The 20,286-nt window shown below is 40.6% G+C and overlaps 1 protein-coding gene across 1 annotated transcript in view; it reads right to left on the bottom strand.

Moving 5' to 3' along the window:
• Positions 1–20,286, bottom strand: part of LOC147596817 (ras GTPase-activating protein 1-like) — a 96,278-nt gene that overhangs the window by 32,512 nt on the left and 43,480 nt on the right. Inside the window, exons 9-14 of the mRNA XM_086769652.1 lie at positions 18,707–18,827; positions 16,005–16,161; positions 14,502–14,589; positions 12,237–12,314; positions 1,212–1,369; positions 840–916 (exon numbers count right to left, since the gene is read on the bottom strand). Of these exons, the coding sequence (XP_086625778.1) occupies positions 840–916; positions 1,212–1,369; positions 12,237–12,314; positions 14,502–14,589; positions 16,005–16,161; positions 18,707–18,827 (679 nt within the window). The remainder of the gene's footprint in view (positions 1–839; positions 917–1,211; positions 1,370–12,236; positions 12,315–14,501; positions 14,590–16,004; positions 16,162–18,706; positions 18,828–20,286) is intronic.

The following is a 20,286-nucleotide window of genomic DNA, read 5'->3' as shown; positions in this document are numbered from 1 at the left end:
CAGATGCAGTATGTAACAACCCCACACTACATTCCATCTGTCCTGCCCTGAAAGACTGCTATGACAGATGTGGCCCAAAGTCATGGACTAAATAAACTCAACAGACTTTGGAGGGATAGCTCATAGACTGAGATGATATCTGTGTGTATATCTATAAGCATGACGTAAATGGTATGTGTCGGCTCTCTTGCCAACAATCCAACCCGGGACGCACCGGAGCCCCGCTCCGGGGAAGGCAGAGCATCACACGGATACCGTCAACCTAAGCCTTCACTTTAATACCACACAACACAGTGTTAAATACCCGTACACCCGCTGCGCACACGCCCCCTACACTCATGAACCTATCCACGAGAACCGCCTCTCCTGTGCACGCGTGCAGCCCATTCCCGCTAGCAGCCTTGTTGCTGGGCTGTAAGCTCTGCCTAACAACACTCACCTGCTTGCTAATGTGACCCAACAGTATGGAACAAGGGGTGGATTAAAGAAATTAACTTAGTGGAACAACATTTTAGGGAGTTGATTAATTCCAACAGCTTCTCTTTCCTTTTTTTTTTTTTAAAACATAGTCACAGTGTAACATCATAAGTATACTAGAATAGAGCTAGAAAAGCCATTAGATACATATGACAGGATTACTGTGCATTTTACTACAAAAAAAATGCAGGTTCTTATTGTAAAAACATTAACGTAGAGTCAGTAACAGACATCCAAAACATACCAATACAGCTGTATGGTAATCACAGAATATACCTAATTCTATTGTAACAATGTTTGACAAGCAATGAAAATTTTATCTATTGTTGCAATATAAGCATCTTCTACAGAAAAATACTTACATATATCTGGATCTTTACTTTTCTTTGTTTTGTTACTAAGACTTATCTCAAATCTATTAATATCAGACGAAAGATCACTAAAGGAAAAGACAGAAAGCCTCAATTAATACTATACATGGCCAACATTTAAATTTATTCTAAAGTTATTTCAATCCTGAGTTCTCATGCTCAGCCAAAGACAATTATATTAACAAAGATACTTAGACACATACATAAAATTCTACACATGCATTTGTGGCTGAAAGGTGGCTGCTATATAACCATGCATACAGTATTTTTAAAAATCATATGCAAAACAGTACAGTGTAAACAATCTTAAATGCAGTGCAACTTTCAAGTGAAATTCAGTAATTCAATAAGATTAAGACTTACTCAAAGACAAATTCTTCTGACCATACAGGGTTCTGCCCTTCCCTGATATGTGTTTTTGCTACCTGGACACTGTTCAGGTAGATGTTACAATATGGGTTAGTAAAATGTTTTACTGGGAGCGTATGAGCTTCTTCTACATGCAAAATAAGACTGCTGACCTAAAGAAAACACACAAAAATTATAATTATTATTATTTTAAATAAAGAATGGAATTCCCCGTGTGAATGTTAAGGTATACCTGTCCTGGTTCTGGCCAGGATAGAGTTAATATTTACCTGAGCTGGGTGGAGAACTGAAGCTGGTAGCCCCTATGGCTGGGATAGTTAACTAATTAGCTAACAGCTGGGGTTAATTTACCCAAATTAGCCAAAGGGCTATTCCATCCCATCTGACATCATGCTCAGTATATAAGTGAGGAGGGTGCTGAAGGGAGGCCTCTTGCTATTTGGAAGAGACTGGATGTAGAGATCTGTTGTGAGCTATTGTACTGTATTTGTGTTCCATCACTGTTTTGTTTTCTTCTGTTATTGCTGTTAAATTTACCTTTTGTTCAATCTCAACCTGCGTGTTTGGTTTTTTTTCTGGTTTTCTTTTGTTTGTCAAATCTCCTCCTATTCTCTTGGAGAGTAGGGGGAGTGAGAGAGAGACTGCATAGTCTGGTCCCCGTTGGGGCTGAACTACGACAGTTATTTTGGCGCACAATGTGGGGCTTGAAGGGTTGAGATAATAACAGATCTGACTTTTTTTTTTGCTTGAAACAAATCTGTTTATATGTGCTTGTTGTATTGGTTGTCAGTTATTGGTCATGATGTTGCAGTGGTTGGTTATGTTGTTGTGTTGTCTATGCTCCTATATGTACTATGTGTTCCCAGTGGTGGTGTTTATCACCTCAGGGAAAATGATGAGAATTATCCTTCTGTTATACTATGCCATATCCATCTGAGACATGGTGACACCAAAGGCCTTAGAGATAAATTGGTATTCCTATGTGGGCAGCTTCCCAAATTCTTTCGTTTCCAGGGTAGTTAAACCACTTTTTGAGAACTTTAAAGATCTGGGGGATATTCAAGCCACTATGATGTTGTTGTTATGTATCTTGAATGGGTGCCAAGTCTTGTCTAGAGCTGCAAACCCACTTTTTGGGAATCTCCTCCTGAGATTTACCTTAAGGCAAGATACTAATACGTGGCATGGTGTGAGGGAGAACAAACTGACCTGCAATGTAGGGACTCAAACCCCAGCAACAGGCATTGCAGCTGAATCAGAGGATGAACCTGTGCTAGTATCAGTTGCCCCTGTATACAAGAAGACTTGGAAGCGGAAGTCAGCTCGTTTAGTGAGGGATGAAGAAGCCCCTTCTAGGAGGGAGCAGGAGGAAGAAGAGGAAGGTTTATTTGCTTCATGCCAAGGAAGAACTCGGCAGGCAGGCTCTTCCTCAGAGGAAGAACTCCTAAATGAGACAGTGAGCACCAGATTTCTATCCCTGAGCAAGCTGCGAGACATGCGAAAAGATTTTAGCCGTCATCCTGGGGAGCACATTATCAGCTGGCTGCTGTGGTGCTGGGATAATGGGGCCAATAGCTTGGAATTAGAAGGCAGAGAAGCTAGGCAACTGGGATCCATTTCTAGAGAAGCAAGCATTGACAAAGCAGTTGGAAAAGGGACACAAGCCCTCAGCCTCTGGAGGCGACTCCTGTCAGGTGTGAAGGAGAGGTATCCTTTCAAGGAGGATGTAATGTGTCACCCAGGCAAGTGGGCCACCATGGAGAGGGGTATCCAGTACCTGAGGGAATTAGCTGTGCCGGAGGTCATTTATGATGACCTGGACAATGATCAGTTACCTAAGGATCCAGATGAAGTCAGGTGCACATGACAAATGTGGTCGAAGTTTGTTCGAAGTGCACCATCATCATATGCCAGCTCATTGGCAGTTATGACCTAGAAAGATGGAGAGGAAGAAACAGTGGATGAACTGGCTGGCCGACTCTGGCAGTACGAGGAAAGCCTGTCTTCCTCCCTAAGGGCCTGTGTCTTGGCTGTGGAGAAACTGTCCCAGGAGTTCCAGCAATTCAAAGCAGATATGTCCCATTCCCCACCGGTACGGGCCAATATTTCAGCTATTAGGAGTAAACGTTTCCCTGCTCAAGAGAGATGGTTTATGCGGCGAGGTACCCTGTGGTTTACCTTGCGTGACCAGGGAGAGGACATGAGGGAGTGGGATGGGAAGCCTACCTCCGCCCTAGAGGCACGGGTACGTGAGTTGCGTGGAAAAACCATTGCAAATAGAAGTTCTCCCCGGAAAATTGTTGCACCAGTCTCCAATAGGCAGAGTAGAAGGAATAGCTTTAGTTCTGACCCTCTTGAAGGGACCTCTCATGCATATTTAAAAGAAATGAATGATGAATACTGGGGCCAGGATTAGAGAGGCCCAGCCTCCAGCCAGGTGGAGGAGAGGGATAACAGAGTTGATTGGACTGTGTGGATCCGATGGCCTGGCATGTCAGACCCACAAGAGTATAAAGCTCTAGTGGATACTGGTGCACAATGTACCTTGATGCCCTCAAGCTATAAAGGGGCAGAACCCATTTGTATTTCTGGAGTGACAGGAGGATCCCAACAGCTGTCTGTATTGGAGGCTGAAGTGAGCCTGACAGGGAATGAGTAGCAAAAGCACCCCATAGTGACTGGCCCAGATGCTCCATGCATTCTTGGTATAGATTACCTCAGAAGGGGATATTTCAAGGACCCAAAAGGGTATTGGTGGGCTTTTGGTGTAGGTGCTTTGGAGGTGGAGGAAATCATACAGTTGTCCACCTTGCCTGGTCTGTCAGAGGATCCTTCTGTTGTGGGGTTGCTGAAGGTTGAAGAACAACAGGTGCCAATTGCTGCCACAACTGTGCACCGGTGGCAGTATCGCACCAACCGAGACTCCCTGATCCCCATCCATAAGCTGATTCATCAGCTGGAGAGCCAGGGAGTGATCAGCAAGTCCCACTCACCTTTTAACAGTCCCATATGGCCAGTGAGAAAATCAAGTGGAGAGTGGAGGTTAACAGTGGACTATCGTGGCCTGAATGAGGTAACACCACCACTGAGTGCTGCTGTGCCAGACATGTTAGAACTTCAGTATGAACTGGAATCCAAGGCAGCCAAGCGGTATGCCACCATTGATATTGCCAACACGTTCTTTTCAATCCCATTGGCACCAGAATGCAGGCTGCAGTTTGCTTTCACTTGGAGGGGGGTCCAGTACACCTGGAATCAACTGCCCCAGGGGTGGAAACACAGCCCCACCATCTGCCATGGGCTGAGCCAGACTGCACTGGAAAAGGGTGGAGCTCCAGAGCACCTGCAGTACATTGATGACATCATTGTATGGGGCAACACAGCAGCAGCAGTTTTTCCAAAAGGGGAGAAAATAATTGAAATCCTCCTGAAAGCTGGGTTTGCCATAAAACAATGTAAGGTGAAAGGACCTGCAAGAGAGATACAGTTTTTGGGGATAAAATGGCAAGATGGGCGTCGTCAGATTCCAATAGATATAGTCAACACAATAACAGCTATGGCTGCACTGACTGACAAAAAGGAAACGCAAGCTTTCCTGGGCGTTGTGGGTTTCTGGAGGATGCATATTCCAAATTATAGTATGATTGTAAGCCCTCTGTATAAAGTCACCCGAAAGAAGAATGATTTTAAATGGGGCCCTGAACAACAGCAGGCTTTTGAACAAATTAAACAAGAAATTGTTCATGCGGTGGCTCTTGGGCCAGTCCGGACAGGGCAAGAGGTAAGAAATGTGCTCTACACCGCAGCTGGGGAGAATGGCCCTACCTGGAGTCTCTGGCAGAAAGCACCAGGGGAAACCCGTGGTTGACCCCTTGGGTTTTGGAGCTGGGGATATAAAGGATCTGAGGCCTGCTATACTCCAACTGAAAAAGAGATACTGGCAGCATATGAAGGAGTTCGAGCTGCTTCAGAAGTGATTGGTACCGAAGCACAGCTCCTCCTGGCACCCCGACTGCCAGTGCTGGGCTGGATGTTCAAAGGAAGGGTCCCCTCTGCGCATCATGCAACGGATGCTACATGGAGCAAGTGGGTTGCACTGCTTACACAGCGGGCCCGAATAGGAAACCCCAATCGCCCAGGCATATCAGAAGTAATTACAGACTGGCCAGAAGGCAAAGATTTTGGAAAGCCACCAGAGGAAGAGGTGACACATGCTGAAGAGGCCCCACCATATAACAACCTCCCAGAAAATGAGAAGCAGTATGCCCTATTTACTGATGGGTCCTGTTGTATTGTAGGAAAATATTGGAAGTGGAAAGCTGCTGTGTGGAGTCCTACACGACGAGTTGCAGAAGCTGCTGAAGGCCAAGGTGAATCAAGCCAGTTTGCGGAGGTGAAGGCCATCCAGTTGGCTTTAAACATTGCTGAACAGGAAAAATGGCCTGTGCTCTATCTCTACACTGACTCATGGATGGTGGCAAATGCTCTGTAGGGGTGGTTAAAGCAATGGAAGCAGAGCAACTGGCAGCGTAGGGGCAAACCCATCTGGGCTGCCACTCTGTGGCAAGATATTGCTGCCCGGTTAGAGCATCTGGTTGTAAAAGTATGTCATGTAGATGCCCACGTACCCAAGAGTCAAGCAACAGAAGAACATCAAAACAACCAGCAAGTGGATCAGGCTGCTAAAATTGAAGTGGCTCAGGTGGATCTGGACTGGCAGCATAAGGGTGAACTATTTTTAGCTTGGTGGGCCCATGATACCTCAGGCCATCAGGGGAGAGATGCAACATACAAATGGGCTCGTGATTGCGGGGTGGATTTAACCATGGACACTATTGCACAGGTTATCCTTGAATGTGAAATATGTGCTGCAGTCAAACAAGCCAAGCGGTTAAAGCCTCTGTGGTATGGAGGATGATGGCTGAAGTATAAATATGGAGAGGCCTGGCAAACTGATTACATTACACTCCCACAAACTCGCCAAGGCAAGCGCTATGTACTTACAATGGTGGAAGCAACCACTGGATGGCTGGAAACATATCCTGTACCCCATGCCACTGCCCGAAACACCATCCTGGGCCTTGAGAAACAAGTCTTATGGCGACATGGCACTCCAGAAAGAATTGAATCAGACAATGGTACCCACTTCCGAAACAATCTCATAGATACCTGGGCCAGAGAGCATGGCATCGAGTGGGTATACCACATCCCCTATCACGCACCAGCCTCTGGAAAAATTGAAAGGTACAATGGGCTACTGAAAACAACTCTGAAAGCAATGAGTGGTGGAACCTTCAAAAATTGGGATAAACATTTAGCAAAAGCCACTTGGCTAGTCAACACTCGGGGGTCCACCAATCGAGCTGGCCCTGCCCAATCTGAACTTCTACATACTGTAGAAGGGGATAAAGTCCCTGTGGTGCATGTAAGGAATATACTGGGGAAGACAGTCTGGGTCATTTCTCCCTTGGGCAAAGGCAAACCCATGCATGGGATTGCTTTTGCTCAAGGACCTGGGTGTGCTTGGTGGGTAATGCAGGAGGATGGGAAAGTCCGATGTGTACCTCAAGGAGATCTAATTTTAGGTGAAAAGAGCCAATAATTTGAACTGCTTGATGTCGGTTACTATATAGTACTGTATGTCATTATCTAGCTATTATGTGTCCCTCCTTGCTTCTTCCTGCTCCATGCCCTGAGAGACTTATGTTGTGTCAAAAGTATTATAGTAAAATCGTTTATACCAACAAAGAATGAACTTTAATAAAATAGGAAAAATTGCAGCAGTGATGCAACCAGAACTGGCTCTTGCTACTAGCACCTACCAACAGATCTTCACTCTGCAGACTATGAATTTGCTAAGTCACTTGCACCAGACAGACTACCTGAGGAAACACTGTGTCATCTGTCCTATGCTGAGAGACTGTTATGACAGATGGAGCCCAAAGTTATGGATTGGATAAACTCAACAGACCTTTTGAAAGGATGGACCATGGACTAAGAGAGTTACATCTGTGTGTATGCATACAAGTAGATCAAAGGAAGAAAAAGTTGATGATTAATCAGAAAGTGTAGGATCTGGGCATGATGTAGATGGTATGGAATAAGGGGTGGATAATGTCCTGGTTCTGGCCAGGATAGAGTTAATATTCACCTGAGCTGGGAGGAGAACTGGAGCTGGTAGCCCCTATGGCTGGGATAGTTAACTAATTAGCTAACAGCTGGGGTTAATTTACCCAAATTAGCCAAAGGGCTCTTCCATCCCATCTGACATCATGCTCAGTATACAAGTGAGGAGGGTGCTGAAGGGAGGCTCCCTGCTACTTGGAAGAGACTGGATGTGGAGATCTGTTGTGAGCTATTGTACTGTATTTGTGTTCCATCACTGTCTTCTTTTCTTCTGTCATTACTGTTAAATTTACTTTTTGTTCAATCTCAACCCGTGTGTTTGGTTTTTTTTCTGGTTTTCTTTTGTTTGTCAAATCTCCTCCTATTCTCTTGGAGAGTAGGGGGAGTGAGAGAGAGACTGCGTAGTCTGGTCCCCGTTGGGGCTGAACTACGACATACCTTAATGTTAAGGTATAAATATTAAATACAAAATATATAGAAAGAGCAGGGAGGAAAAATGGAACAAGATCTTTATAGGCATGAGTGGCAAATTAAGTGCAACTCAAGTAACTTGAAAATAAACCTCCAGCACCATAGTTTTCACTAGTTTTTTTTTTAATTTTAAAACCATCACTATGAGACATTAATATTTACAAGTACTAACTTTTTTATGCATAGAAAATTCTACTGGAATCATAGAATCATAGAATGGCTAGAGTTGGAAGGGATCTTGAAAGGTCATCTAGTCCAACTCTCCCTGCAAGGAGCAGGGACATCCCTGACTAGATCAGGTTGCTCAGAGCCTCATCCAGCCTGGCATTGAATGTTTCCACGGATGGGGCTTCCACCACCTTTCTGGGCAACCTGGTCCAGTGTTCTACAACTCACATTGTAAAAAATTTTTTCCTAATATCCAATCTAAATCTACCTGCCTCTACTTTAAAACTATTACTTCTTGTCCTATCGCAACAGGCCCTACTAAACAGCCTCTCCCCATCTTTCTTGTAGGCCCCCTTGAGGTACTGGAAGACCGCTATCAGGTCTCCCCGGACCCTCCTCTTCTCCAGGCTGAACAGCCCCAACTCTCTCAGCCTGTCCTCATAAGAGAGGTGCTCCAGCCCTCTGATCATCTTCGTGGCCCTCCTCTGGACCTTCTCCAACTGGTCCATGTCCTTCTTGTGTTGGGGGCTCCAGAACTGGACACAGTACTCCAGGTGGGGTCTCACCAGGGCAGAGTAGAGGGGGAGAATCACCTCCCTCGACCTGCTGGCCACGCTCCTCTTGATGCAGCCCAGGATGTGGTTGGCCTTCTGGGCCGCAAGTGTGCATTGCCTGCTCATGTTGAGCTTCTCATCCACCAGCACTCCCAAGTCCTTCTCCTCAGGGCTGGTCTCAATCCATTCTCCGCCCAGCCTGTATTTGTGCCTGGGATTGCCATGACCCAGGTGCAGGACCTTGCACTTGGCCTGGTTGAACTTCATGAGGTTTGCATGGGCCCACCTCTCCAGCCTAGCAAGGTCCCTCTGGATGGCATCCCTCCCTTCCAGCGTGTTGACAGCACCGCACAGCTTGGTGTCATCGGCGAACTTTCTGAGGGTGCGCTCTCTCCCACTGTCCATGTCACCGACAAAGATGTTGAACAGGGCCGGGCCCAATACAGACCCCTGAGGGACACCACTCGTGACTGGTCTCCACTTGGACATTGAGCCGTTGACCACCACTCTCTGAGTGCGGCCATCCAGCCAACTCCTTATCCACCGAGTGGTCCGTCCATCAAACCCATGTCTCTCTAGTTTAGAGAGAAGGATGTCATGCGGGACAATGACAAATCTTGTATCTTGAGTAAGAGCCATGGACAACTCCAAACAAAACATATTTAGTGCTTTCCTAACAGATCAAGCTCAATATGAGTCAGCAGTGTGTCCTGGCAGCCAAGAGGACAAACTGCATCCTGGGGTGCATCTAACACAGTATAACCAACCAGTCCAAAGAGGTGATTATCCTGCTGTATTCAGCATTGATGCAGCCTCACCTTGAGTATTGTGTGCAGTTCTGGGCCCCACAATTTAAGAAGGATGTTCAGGTCCTTGAATGTATCCAGAGAGGAGAGCAACAAATCTGGTGAAACGGCTGGATGGAGTGTCCTATGAGGAGCAGCTGAGGACTTTGGGCTTGTCTAGTTTGGAGGGAAGGAGGCTGAGGGGCGACCTCATTGCTCTGTACAGCTTCCTGAGGAGGGGAAGTGGAGAGGGAGGGGTTGATCTCTTCTCCCTGGTATCCAGTGATAGGACACATGGGAATGGTTCAAAGCTGCATCTGGAGAGGTTTAGACTGGACATTAGGAAGCATTTCTTTACCAAGAGGGTGTTCAAACACTGGAACAGGCTTCCTAGAGAGGTGGTCGATGCCCCGAGCCTGTCAGTGTTTATGAGGCATTTGGACAATGCCCTTAATAATATTCTTTAACTTTTGGTCAGCTCTGAAGGGGTCAGGCAGTTGGAAGAGATGATCATTGTAGGTCCCTTCCAACTGAAAATATTCTATTCTATTATAAACTATAGTAGATTACATAAAATTCCCTTGTTTAATACACTACACTGTTTTCTCCCTGTTAAGAGGAAGATATTAGTCTGTACTATAGATTCTCAAAATAATAGCACTTGAAAATTCAGTTTCCAGAAAATGAGAAGTGAACTCTTTGAAATCATTTACATTAAACACATTTTAAATAGTCTAATATTTTACTAACTTCGTCATTGTATGCAATTAATAGCTTAATCATATATCTACTGATATCAATTGGAGTTACTTTAGACAAATACAGGAAATATCATACTTTATCAGGTCAACATTCCATTTAAAACCAAATATTCATAGAATAGTTTGGGTTGGAAGGGACCTTTAAAGGTCATCTAGTCCAACCCCCCTGCATGGAGCAGGGACATCCCTGACTAGGTCAGGTTGCTCAGAGCCTCATCCAGCCTGGCCTTGAACATTTCCAGGGATGGGGCTTCCACCACCTCTCTAGGCAACCTGTTCAGTGTCTCAGCATCCTCATTGTAAAACATTTCTTCCTTTCTTCCTCAGTCTGAATTTGCCCTCATTTAGTTTAAAACCATTACCCCTTATCCTATGTCAACAGGCCCTACTGAAGAGTCTCTCCCCGTCTTTCCCGTAGGCCCCCTTTAGGTACTGGAGGACCACTATAATGTCTCCCCAGACCCTCCTCTTCTCCAGGCTGAACAACCCCAACTCTCTCAGCCTGTCCTCATAAGAGAGGTGCTCCAGACCTCTGATCATCTTCGTGGCTCTCCTCTGGACTCGCTCCAAAAAGTCTGAAGTACCAGAAGCACAAAGTACCAGAAGTTTCAAAGGACAGTTCAAGAAACCCTGAAACTGATGTAATTTCTGTAAGATAGTCGTGAAATATGATTTTTGATCTTTATACATTTTATCTACCTTGATCATTCATGCTTTTTATACTTTTCATCTCTCAAAATAGTCCAATACTTCCCACACTTTTTTACTTGGAAATTCTTTTACTCAATTCCAGTCTATAATGAAAATATCTTTCTAATTTCCTTTATGCATTTTGATACAAGATGATCAAAACTAACTGTACCCTAAATGAGAATATCATAAATATTAAATAGCATCTATTTTCTATTCTATTCCTTCGTGCAGCCTAACATTTTCTTTACTTTTGGAATTATAGAATTAGTTCAGATGCTCACTCTGTAGGTGCTTCTCTTTTGTGGCTCCCAATTTCTTTTGCCAGTTCATATATCAATTTACCTAATTTAATTTGGTTCTTCAGAAGTATTCAATCTTCTTTAATGTTGACCAGAGAATAATTCTGCATTTCCCAAAAACCAATTTTATTCATTTTTCCATAGACTGATAAAACAGCTACTTCCAATATTCATAGCATTCAAAGATACCAGGGATTCTTGATTCCTGTGTCGTAGTTCAGCCCCAACGGGGACCAGACTACGCAGTCTCTCTCTCACTCCCCCTACTCTCTGAGAGAATAGGAGGAGATTTGACAAACAAAAGAAAACCAGAAGGAAAAAAAAAACCAAACACGTGGGTTGAGATTGAACAAAAAGTAAATTTAACAGCAATAACAGAAGAAAACAAAACAGTGATGGAACACAAATACAGTACAATAGCTCACAACAGATCTCCACAGCCAGTCTCTTCCAACTAGCAGGGAGCCTCCCTTCAGCACCCTCCTCACTTATATACTGAGCATGATGTCAGATGGGATGGAAGAGCCCTTTGGCTAATTTGGGTAAATTAACCCCAGCTGTTAGCTAATTAGTTAACTATCCCAGCCATAGGGGCTACCAGCTTCAGTTCTCCACCCAGCTCAGGTAAATATTAACTCTATCCTGGCCAGAACCAGGACACCTGTTATTCTCCATTTATGACTATCTGTCCTTTACCTCTGAAAGAAATTCTGGCCACCACAGTACTCTCAAGAGGCCAAAAGAAATTAAGCCATAATCACTGTTCATCATGTATTTGTCACTGAAAAATGAATAATATTAGTTACACCAGTATTTTGGTTACATGTGACATAAGTCTGTCAAGTCTGCTGAATTGTAAGAGTTAAGACAATAGAAATGCTGAATTCTTGACACTTACTCAAATGTGGTCAGAAATTAATACCTAGCAAAGCATCTGCCAATTGCCTAAAAACATTTTGTTCTTTGTGTATATAGATATTATAATAAAGTGGAAGTCATTCTAGTTGGTTTAACAAAGGTACTGTGTAACTCCAAGTAAAAGAAAGTACATGCAGGATTTACTATTGTTGAAAGGAAAGTTCTAAGATGTATCATCATTATTTTGCAACAAGGAGACAACCTCTCCCCCTTCCCCTTCCCCCTCGTATCTATATAGCTTCACCTGACGTAGACGTTTATTTGATGTCCCTGGACTGTTTTTTCTTAAACTGCAAAACATCTGCAGAGCCTTCATCCAGTCCTAAGAGAGAAAGGTACAAAACAGCGTAACAAAAAGTCAGATTCAGCTTCTTGCAGTAGAACAGATATGTCTAAAAAAAAAAAAAAATACATTGAAGTATCTGAAGTTGTTTCTTTAGCTTAAAAAGAACCAACTTGCATGCAATTCAAAGTATGAAAATTTGAATAGTAAAGGAAAATTCATATCTTTCTTAGTAAAATTAAATAAAGCATTTTCAAATCTGAAAGTTCATCTTTTAGAAATATCAAGCATTACTAATTGATATACAGCGTGACCTTTATCAATTTTCCAGATTAGTCATATTGAATTAAATAAAAAATGGTATATAAAATTAAGCAAGACTTGGATGCTTCTGAGAAAATAACAGTCAACAAGTCAAACTGTTCTGATCATTCTCTCCTCTATTTTTTATATTGCAGTCATATTTTACTCCATATGCTTCAAACAAAAAACAAAGCAGCATTAACAGAAAAGCACTGAAAAGTATAACCTACACCCTCATTCTCTCTGCTCACAAATAAATAAAGCAGAGTACATACTTTGGAAGGTGGAAGATATGATATAGACTCATTCTCATGTTTTCACCACCACCTCCCCTCCCCTCAAATTTTGTAAGCTCTTATGAAGCACAAAATGTAGGCTTTGACTAACACTCATATGGGTGTAGCTCAAAGATCTGCAACCTACTCTCAAAGTATAATTTAATAATATCATTAAAGAAAAAAAAAACAAAACATTTTCAGTCTTACCCTTTACATTACCTTCCACATTTTAAAAATATAGGTACATTCTATATTGCAGCTATTCTCAGGTAAACCACTTTGGGAGTAAAGTTTTAGCTTTCAAAACCTTCCACAAAATGAAGAACTGTAAACTATGCATCACATTTTTATTAGCTTGCTTTCTTATTCAAATAAGGAAAAGCAAATAAAGAACCATAGAACCTACTAAATATTCTAAATTAATCTAAATATTTCCTAGATACAAAGTAATCTTTATTCTCCCTCCTAACAGGAAAATCTATCCCCTTAAATACAAAAGCTTACAGCAGCAAGTTTGAGCAATGCACCATAGTATGCACTCTGACACTAGCATAGGAGGCTACACTCTACATTGCATTCACTTAATGGTTTGTACAAACTTCAGACAACGTGCAATCCATTGGACAGCTGCTTTGATATTTACCACAGTATATGAAATCCATCAAGTTTTCCCTAGTATACCCACAAAACTATTCTTCTGTGAAATGTTACAAGGTACAGACAGCTGTAACTTCTGAGAATAGAAGTATCAGTAAAACATCTGACTTGCTTGAACCAGAATAATTTTATAAAAGAAATCCCAATATTCTGTATAAACGCAGTGAACAGCTTAAGTGTTAAGCAAATCTAAACCAAAAGCAGATTATACCAAATGTTCAGAAAACAGGACAGGATATTCTGCCTACTACACATTCGTAAATAAAATCTGACACAACAGGTATATTTCAGAGCTCTGGAATACCAAAACAATTTAATGAATAAGAACATTGTCACATCTTCCATATGCTCTCCTATTGGTGAGTGACTTTTAGAGAATTAGACTCCATTCCTACAATTCTTAATCAGCAAACATTAACTGCTAGAGAACTAATAACTAAATGGTATCAGTGTAAAACAAACAAAAAAACCCCTTATTTTTCATGCAAGATCAGGGCCTAAGACTATAAACAATGACCAATTTATGCACAGGACAAATAACTGTAAAAGGCTCAACAGATTTTGACTGGTGAGCATACCTGCATTAGCATCTTAGTTCATATCGGGAACGTGTTCTTGAAGCAAAACTCCCACTTACCATGCTCTGGTTCATTACATGGAAGAGTGTTGGAGAGCAAACAATTTTTTTTTTGACTGAACTACTCCAAAATATATTCTCCAGAAATACCTAATGGAAGTTCAGTCCATGGGACCAGACTAGAACTTGTCCAAAGTAAAATCCCTAAAGCGCAGGTAATGTAGGTGCTGGGTTCTCAGCACCAACTATTTCCCTTACAGATCTGCTACTGTTGCGTGGTAATATCTGCTAATGTAAACATAGCCACCATCTGTGGTATGCTTGCTTTCTATTAGAGAAGAAGAATATCACTAAACACTACAAAACAAAAAAAATACTTTTAAAATTTTATTTACTAAGAAAAACTCTCACCTGTGCTTGTTCTGGAGTTTCTCCTGCAAAGTAAAAGATGTAATGCTCTTCACTGAAGTGCTGAACTACTATCTGAAAACAGTTTGGCCTTAAAAAAAAACAAAACCAAAATGTAGCATCATCACACTTGGAAACAGGAAAAATCCTGTCAGGGACTAATTAGTCAGGGGCTAATTAAATCATTATCACCAAAGACATGCAAAGCTACAGCCCTCACTGTACTTCTGAGGGGAAAGGTAGTTTTTTACCACCTACTTAAAATATAAGAGGAATTTTGTCTCAGCTACAGTTCTTCACCAACAGCTTTCCCAAGCAGGTACAACCATGCATCATCTCCTTCTACCCACGCTTTTAGTGTTACTTATTATCCAACTACATTTTAACACACAGTACAGTGTTTCTTAGAAGCTGCTTAACAGACAGTGACCATTAACCAAAATGTTCCTTGTTTACAGTTTACACCAAAGCTTTCTGCATAATTGCCAACTTACATGAGGAACATTTCAGTATTTTTTTTAAATGGTACTTGCATATCTATGGCTCATCATTCCAATAGTTGCATAGATTTTTCAAAATGATTGAGAAGTGTATAAAAATCAGATGGCGCAGGAACACCAGATCTTTGCAGCTTAAGAAATGCCACTAATTTTAAACATCTATCTTCACATTATCTCTGTGAAAAGACTTAAAGTTGATTAAATACTTTTAATAAATATTAAGATGCATGGAATAACCAGAGCTTCTGTTTAATGCATTTTTCTATCTGTTAGTAAAAAATAACATGTGTAGGAGTAAATGCTTCTTTTTCTTCCATATAACACAGGACTTCGCATTTTTTTGTAATTAACAATGAAAAAAAAAAAAGATGTGACCTCTTTCATTTTAGTTACCAATGATATCAGAAAGTTACCTAACTAATTTAGCTTTCTGATACCTATCAACAAAAGAATGGAGATCTTTTGGAACTGACAAAATTCTTGATCTTATAAATTGCTTCAAAAGGATTAAAACCCTCAATACAGTTGCTTCAGAGACTTTTTAATGTCTGTAATATAAAATGTGGAATAATTAATACACAATATTGAAAAATGACAATGCAAAAGGTCAAATCATTATCACATCATATTACGTGAGAAAATTTAAGACTAAATTATAAAATTTCTTACTAGAAGTTGTTTATGAACAGTTGCTAGCAATCAAGTTGCCATGGCTTAACAAGTTAACATTAATCAGTTAAATCTGTTTACATACGCTCTTGCAATCTACACCAAATATGGAATAAAATGCAATATGAACCAAGAGTCACAATGCTTTCACTTCACAATCAGCAAAAGCTAAAAAAAACCCACATGGACAGTTAGCAGGGCTCAGGTGTCAAAAAGCAAGGTTATTGTGCCATGCCAACTTGTTAATTAGTGACATATTGTCCATATCTCGTTTATGCCTCAAACTAGTAGTTAACTGTCCTGCTGCATGTACAAGAATTAAAAGCCAGTGGCTTACCTGCCAAATAAACTGTCATGTACTCCATAGACTGAACAAACACTAAGGTCTATTAATCCTTTAGGTTTTGTGGCTCGTTTTTCACTTTCAAAATAAATAAGCTGGGCATCATTTCCTTCCAATATAAAGTACAAGTTTTTCCATCTCTTTCCTTTACCTGTAGGGAAAGCAAGTAAGAAGTTACAATATTGTTTTAAAGAAAATGTAAATTTTGAAAATGAAGAAAAAAGAGGGCAGTAAGGTTTTTGTCAAAATATAAACAGAACAATGTACAGTTAATCATGCTTAAGCAATAACATCAGAATATACACTCAATTTTTTGCATCATGTAAATAAAACTAGAACCTCTTCACAGATTCAAGTACAATTTTAGATGGTTCTCTAAACATTTTCATTAATCTCAACAGGATTAAGCGAGTGCATATGAACTCTGCTCATATCAGTGGGAAGACTGCGTCTATAGTTTGCAAATAATGTGTGCTGCTGTAAGTGATCCAATTTATTTTGGCTATTTTAATTAAGAAATAGATTTCTCTTGACATAAGAAAATTATTCCTAAACTCTAATCAACTGATCAGCATAACAGATTGTATCACGATATCTTACATCAGAATGACTGAAGAATAGAAATGGGAATACAATATATACAAACCTGGATCACAACCATGCCCCAAAAACACCTATATCCAAAAATATGACCAGTTCCACAGAAAAACCATAAAAAAATAATAATCCAAGATTTAAATGTCAAGGTTTGTTGGAAGACACATTAGATGCATCAGTAAAATGTGGATTTAGCCACTGACTAAACCAAAAATAAATCACTCATTGTTTAATGTCCTCTGAATTACAACTGATAAGGAACTTTCTGCAACTAATTTATACATAAACGACGGTACCTTTTAGAAAAACATTCAGCCTTAATTTTCAACTTGATCATCATAGATCCACCACAGCCCTTCATAAACAAGCACTAATACTCACTGTTTTGGAAAATTAACTTCAACAGACAGTTATTATACTCTACTAGATGGAAGAGTAAGTTTATTAAATTTCTGTTCTGTATGCAGGTATGTGCATCTCTCCACACCTACTCAGTACTCATACTTGCACATTTAAAGTATCTCATTATCCCTTTTAGGTAAAGATTTTTCACTTCAAGTTCATTCTCAGCTGATTCCTCACCCTACCACATCCCTCTACACCTTCTCTCACACTCAAGAGAAGAGATGCTTGCCTTGCTTTATTCAGAGGATCTAGTTTTTATTTCCTTTGAATGTGTCTTAAATTTGACTATATTTAAATGTTTTCCTTCTTTCTCACTTTTGCTTGCTATCCAGATTATTATCTCTTACTTATTGTTTTAGCTACCGTCTTTGTCATATGCAAAAATGTGGTGGGTTTTTTGTTTTGTTTTGTTTTCTTTTCTTTTAAATCAACTTTAGTGGAAACAGAAAAACTAAAATCATGATACTTGGAAAGGGACTAGCTTCCTTGGAACTTCAAAATCTTGCTCAATGGTAATTCTTCAGGAATATATTGAGATGAGTCAGACAGCTTTTAATCCAATTACTCTATGCTATGTTGACTGTGTCAATGTTAGAAACTTTAATAAGTCTCAATGTACCTGGTACACCAGAATATACATTTTAAATTAAACATATTACCTAACTTGGAATAACAAAATTAAACCAGCTCTGGTCTCCAATGAATGTACTGATTTACATTAATCTAGCTCTCTTTAGCCCATTGTCGTGGTTTAACCTCAGGCAGCAATCGATTACCACACAGCTTCTTGCTCCCCCTCCCCAGGGAATGCGGAAGAAAATTGGGAAGAAAACTTATGGGCTGAGATAAAGACAGTTTACTAGGATAGCAAAGGAAAAGATAATTAAGTATATAATAAAAATAATATACAAAACGAATGACGCACAATTTCTCACCATCCGATGACCAATACAGCCTGTCCCAAGCAGCAATTGTGGAACAAAAAAAAAAAACCTGAAAATGATCCCGGAACGATTCCAAACAGTGAGAGAAAAGTAAGCCAGCTCACTGGTCCACCTCCACTTATATACTGAGTGTGACATTTATGGCATGGAATACTCTCTTTGGCCAGTTTGGATCAACTGTACTAGCTATACCACTCCCAGTTTCCTGCACCTGTACATTAGCGAAACCTGGGAAGCTGGAAAGTGTCCTTGGTCTCTTTAGCAACAACTCATATCATCAGGGTGTTTATCAACATTCTTCACATTCTAAATCCCATACTAAATCCAAAACACAGCAGTTACTGAGAAGAAAATTGGCTCCATCCCAGCCGAAACCAGGACATCCATGTGATCAGCTTAAATTTAAACAAGTTGTATATTAAATATTAATACATTTCATGAAAATGTATTTCATTTAATGAGTCTGAATGTTACCTTCAATAAAAGGTACTTAGTTTTTCTGCTGTTTTCTGATTTTTTTGGCAAGAACTGCCAATCAACATCTTTATATTGTGTGTCATTTTATGTATTATGTCTTTCTATTTATATACTTCTTCAGGAAAAAGAACCTTTCATATCCTTTCCAGGCTTTCTACCACCTTTTGCTCACTTCAATTTTGCCTCCACTAGTACCAGTACTACACAAAATATGCATCCATATAAGCATTTTTTAGAAAAAAAAAATATTTCATAGAAGCAAATAGAACTGACTTTTTTTCAGAAGATATCCTTTTTTGACAATATTTTTATAAAAAGCATCCTTTGTTTTGCGACGAATTGTATTGTAGATTTCTTTTCCATCCACTGTATCATTAAGCACTTGTTCTTGATGCTGGTAAACAAGGAAGAAATCAACATTATTTTAAACTCAGAAATCACCGTGAAACAATTGCACACTATGAAGCTGCAACTGAAATGTTACTGAATGCTAACAATTCTTTATTATTGTTCTCCCATATATTTTAACAATTTAATACAATTCCTTTGCTAGAAATGTAATATAACTATTTCTTGCTGAATGATTAGGCCAGAATTATAATATGAGAAGAAAAATAAGGTTTAAACACAGACCAACATTCACAAAGTAACATCTTTAACACTAAATAGAAAGCAGTATCTTCCACAGTGATTTATGCAAAATTTACACAAGTCTTTAAAGGTTATTTAGCTCCTAACTGTCTTCTACCAAGGCTTATGGGACTGAGTAATAAGGATAAACTCAAAAAGAATGGTGCAGATCACAATTAAAATTGAATGATTAACACAAAAAGGTGCAGTCCCTCACTAATCTTATTAGCACTCATGTCCTAAATGAGTATCATTCTAACAAAAACCAGCAGGATAAAGTAGAAACAGGAAACAGAAAAAGGATAAATTCACATAGAAAACTAAGATCTGGAAATGTAAATACCAAACTAAAATGGCCAAAAGTCAAGCCAAGTTTGACCTTACCAAGTCAGCTGATCAGCAAAACTTCTTTAGCCATAAGAAAGCATGAAAAGCAAGACTGTCAAGCAGTGAAAACAGTACTGAGATTAAATGATATATGCACTAGCTCCATACTAATTACTCTACTTTTCTCCCTTCCCCCTCATATATCTATAAGAATTACGGTTTTGAACAACATGACAAAGGCAAGATGAAAAACATTTCAATAATAGGAATTACAGGACTCATAATGGAAGCAATACTCAAATTTGTACTAACTCAAGATAACCTCCATAACATAGCTATGTGTCCTGGTTTTATTTAGTGGGGGGGGCTACGGCAGCAGCTTCTGTAGGAAGCTGCTAGAAGTTGTTTCCTCTTTGTCCAGTGGACTCGGCCGAGCCTAGGGCAGACCTGCTGCTGGCCAAGGCCGAGCCAATTGGTAGCAGAATGTTCCGTGATAACGCCTCTGCGATAATGTATTTAAGAAGGGGAAAACAATAATAACAAAAAAAAAAAGATGTGAAGAAGCTGAAGCAGGGGCAGAGAAGGGGAGGCATGAGCCTTGTGGACCTTGCAGGCCTCATCCTCTGGCCTCCCACTGGGAGGCTGACTGGGCCCAACTCGGCCCAGCGTGGCCGCAAGAAGCAGAGAGATGTGAAGAGAACCTGAGAGGCATCTGCCTGCCTGTTGTGAAGAATTTCTTGTGAGAGGAACGGCTGCAGACACCAAGGTCAGTGAAGAAGGAGGGGGAGGAGTAATGTTGCTCCTGGCCAGAATTCCTCTGCACCTGTGGTGAAGACCATGGTGAAGCAGGTTGTCCCCCTGCAGCCTGTGGAGGTTCATGGAGGAGCAGAGATCCA

This window comes from Chlamydotis macqueenii, chromosome W, assembly GCF_036417535.1.
Source record: "Chlamydotis macqueenii isolate bChlMac1 chromosome W, bChlMac1.mat, whole genome shotgun sequence".
Lineage (NCBI taxonomy): Eukaryota > Metazoa > Chordata > Aves > Otidiformes > Otididae > Chlamydotis > Chlamydotis macqueenii.
Note: the sequence above shows the minus strand (reverse complement) of the source record. Positions and strands in the feature narration are given on the sequence as shown.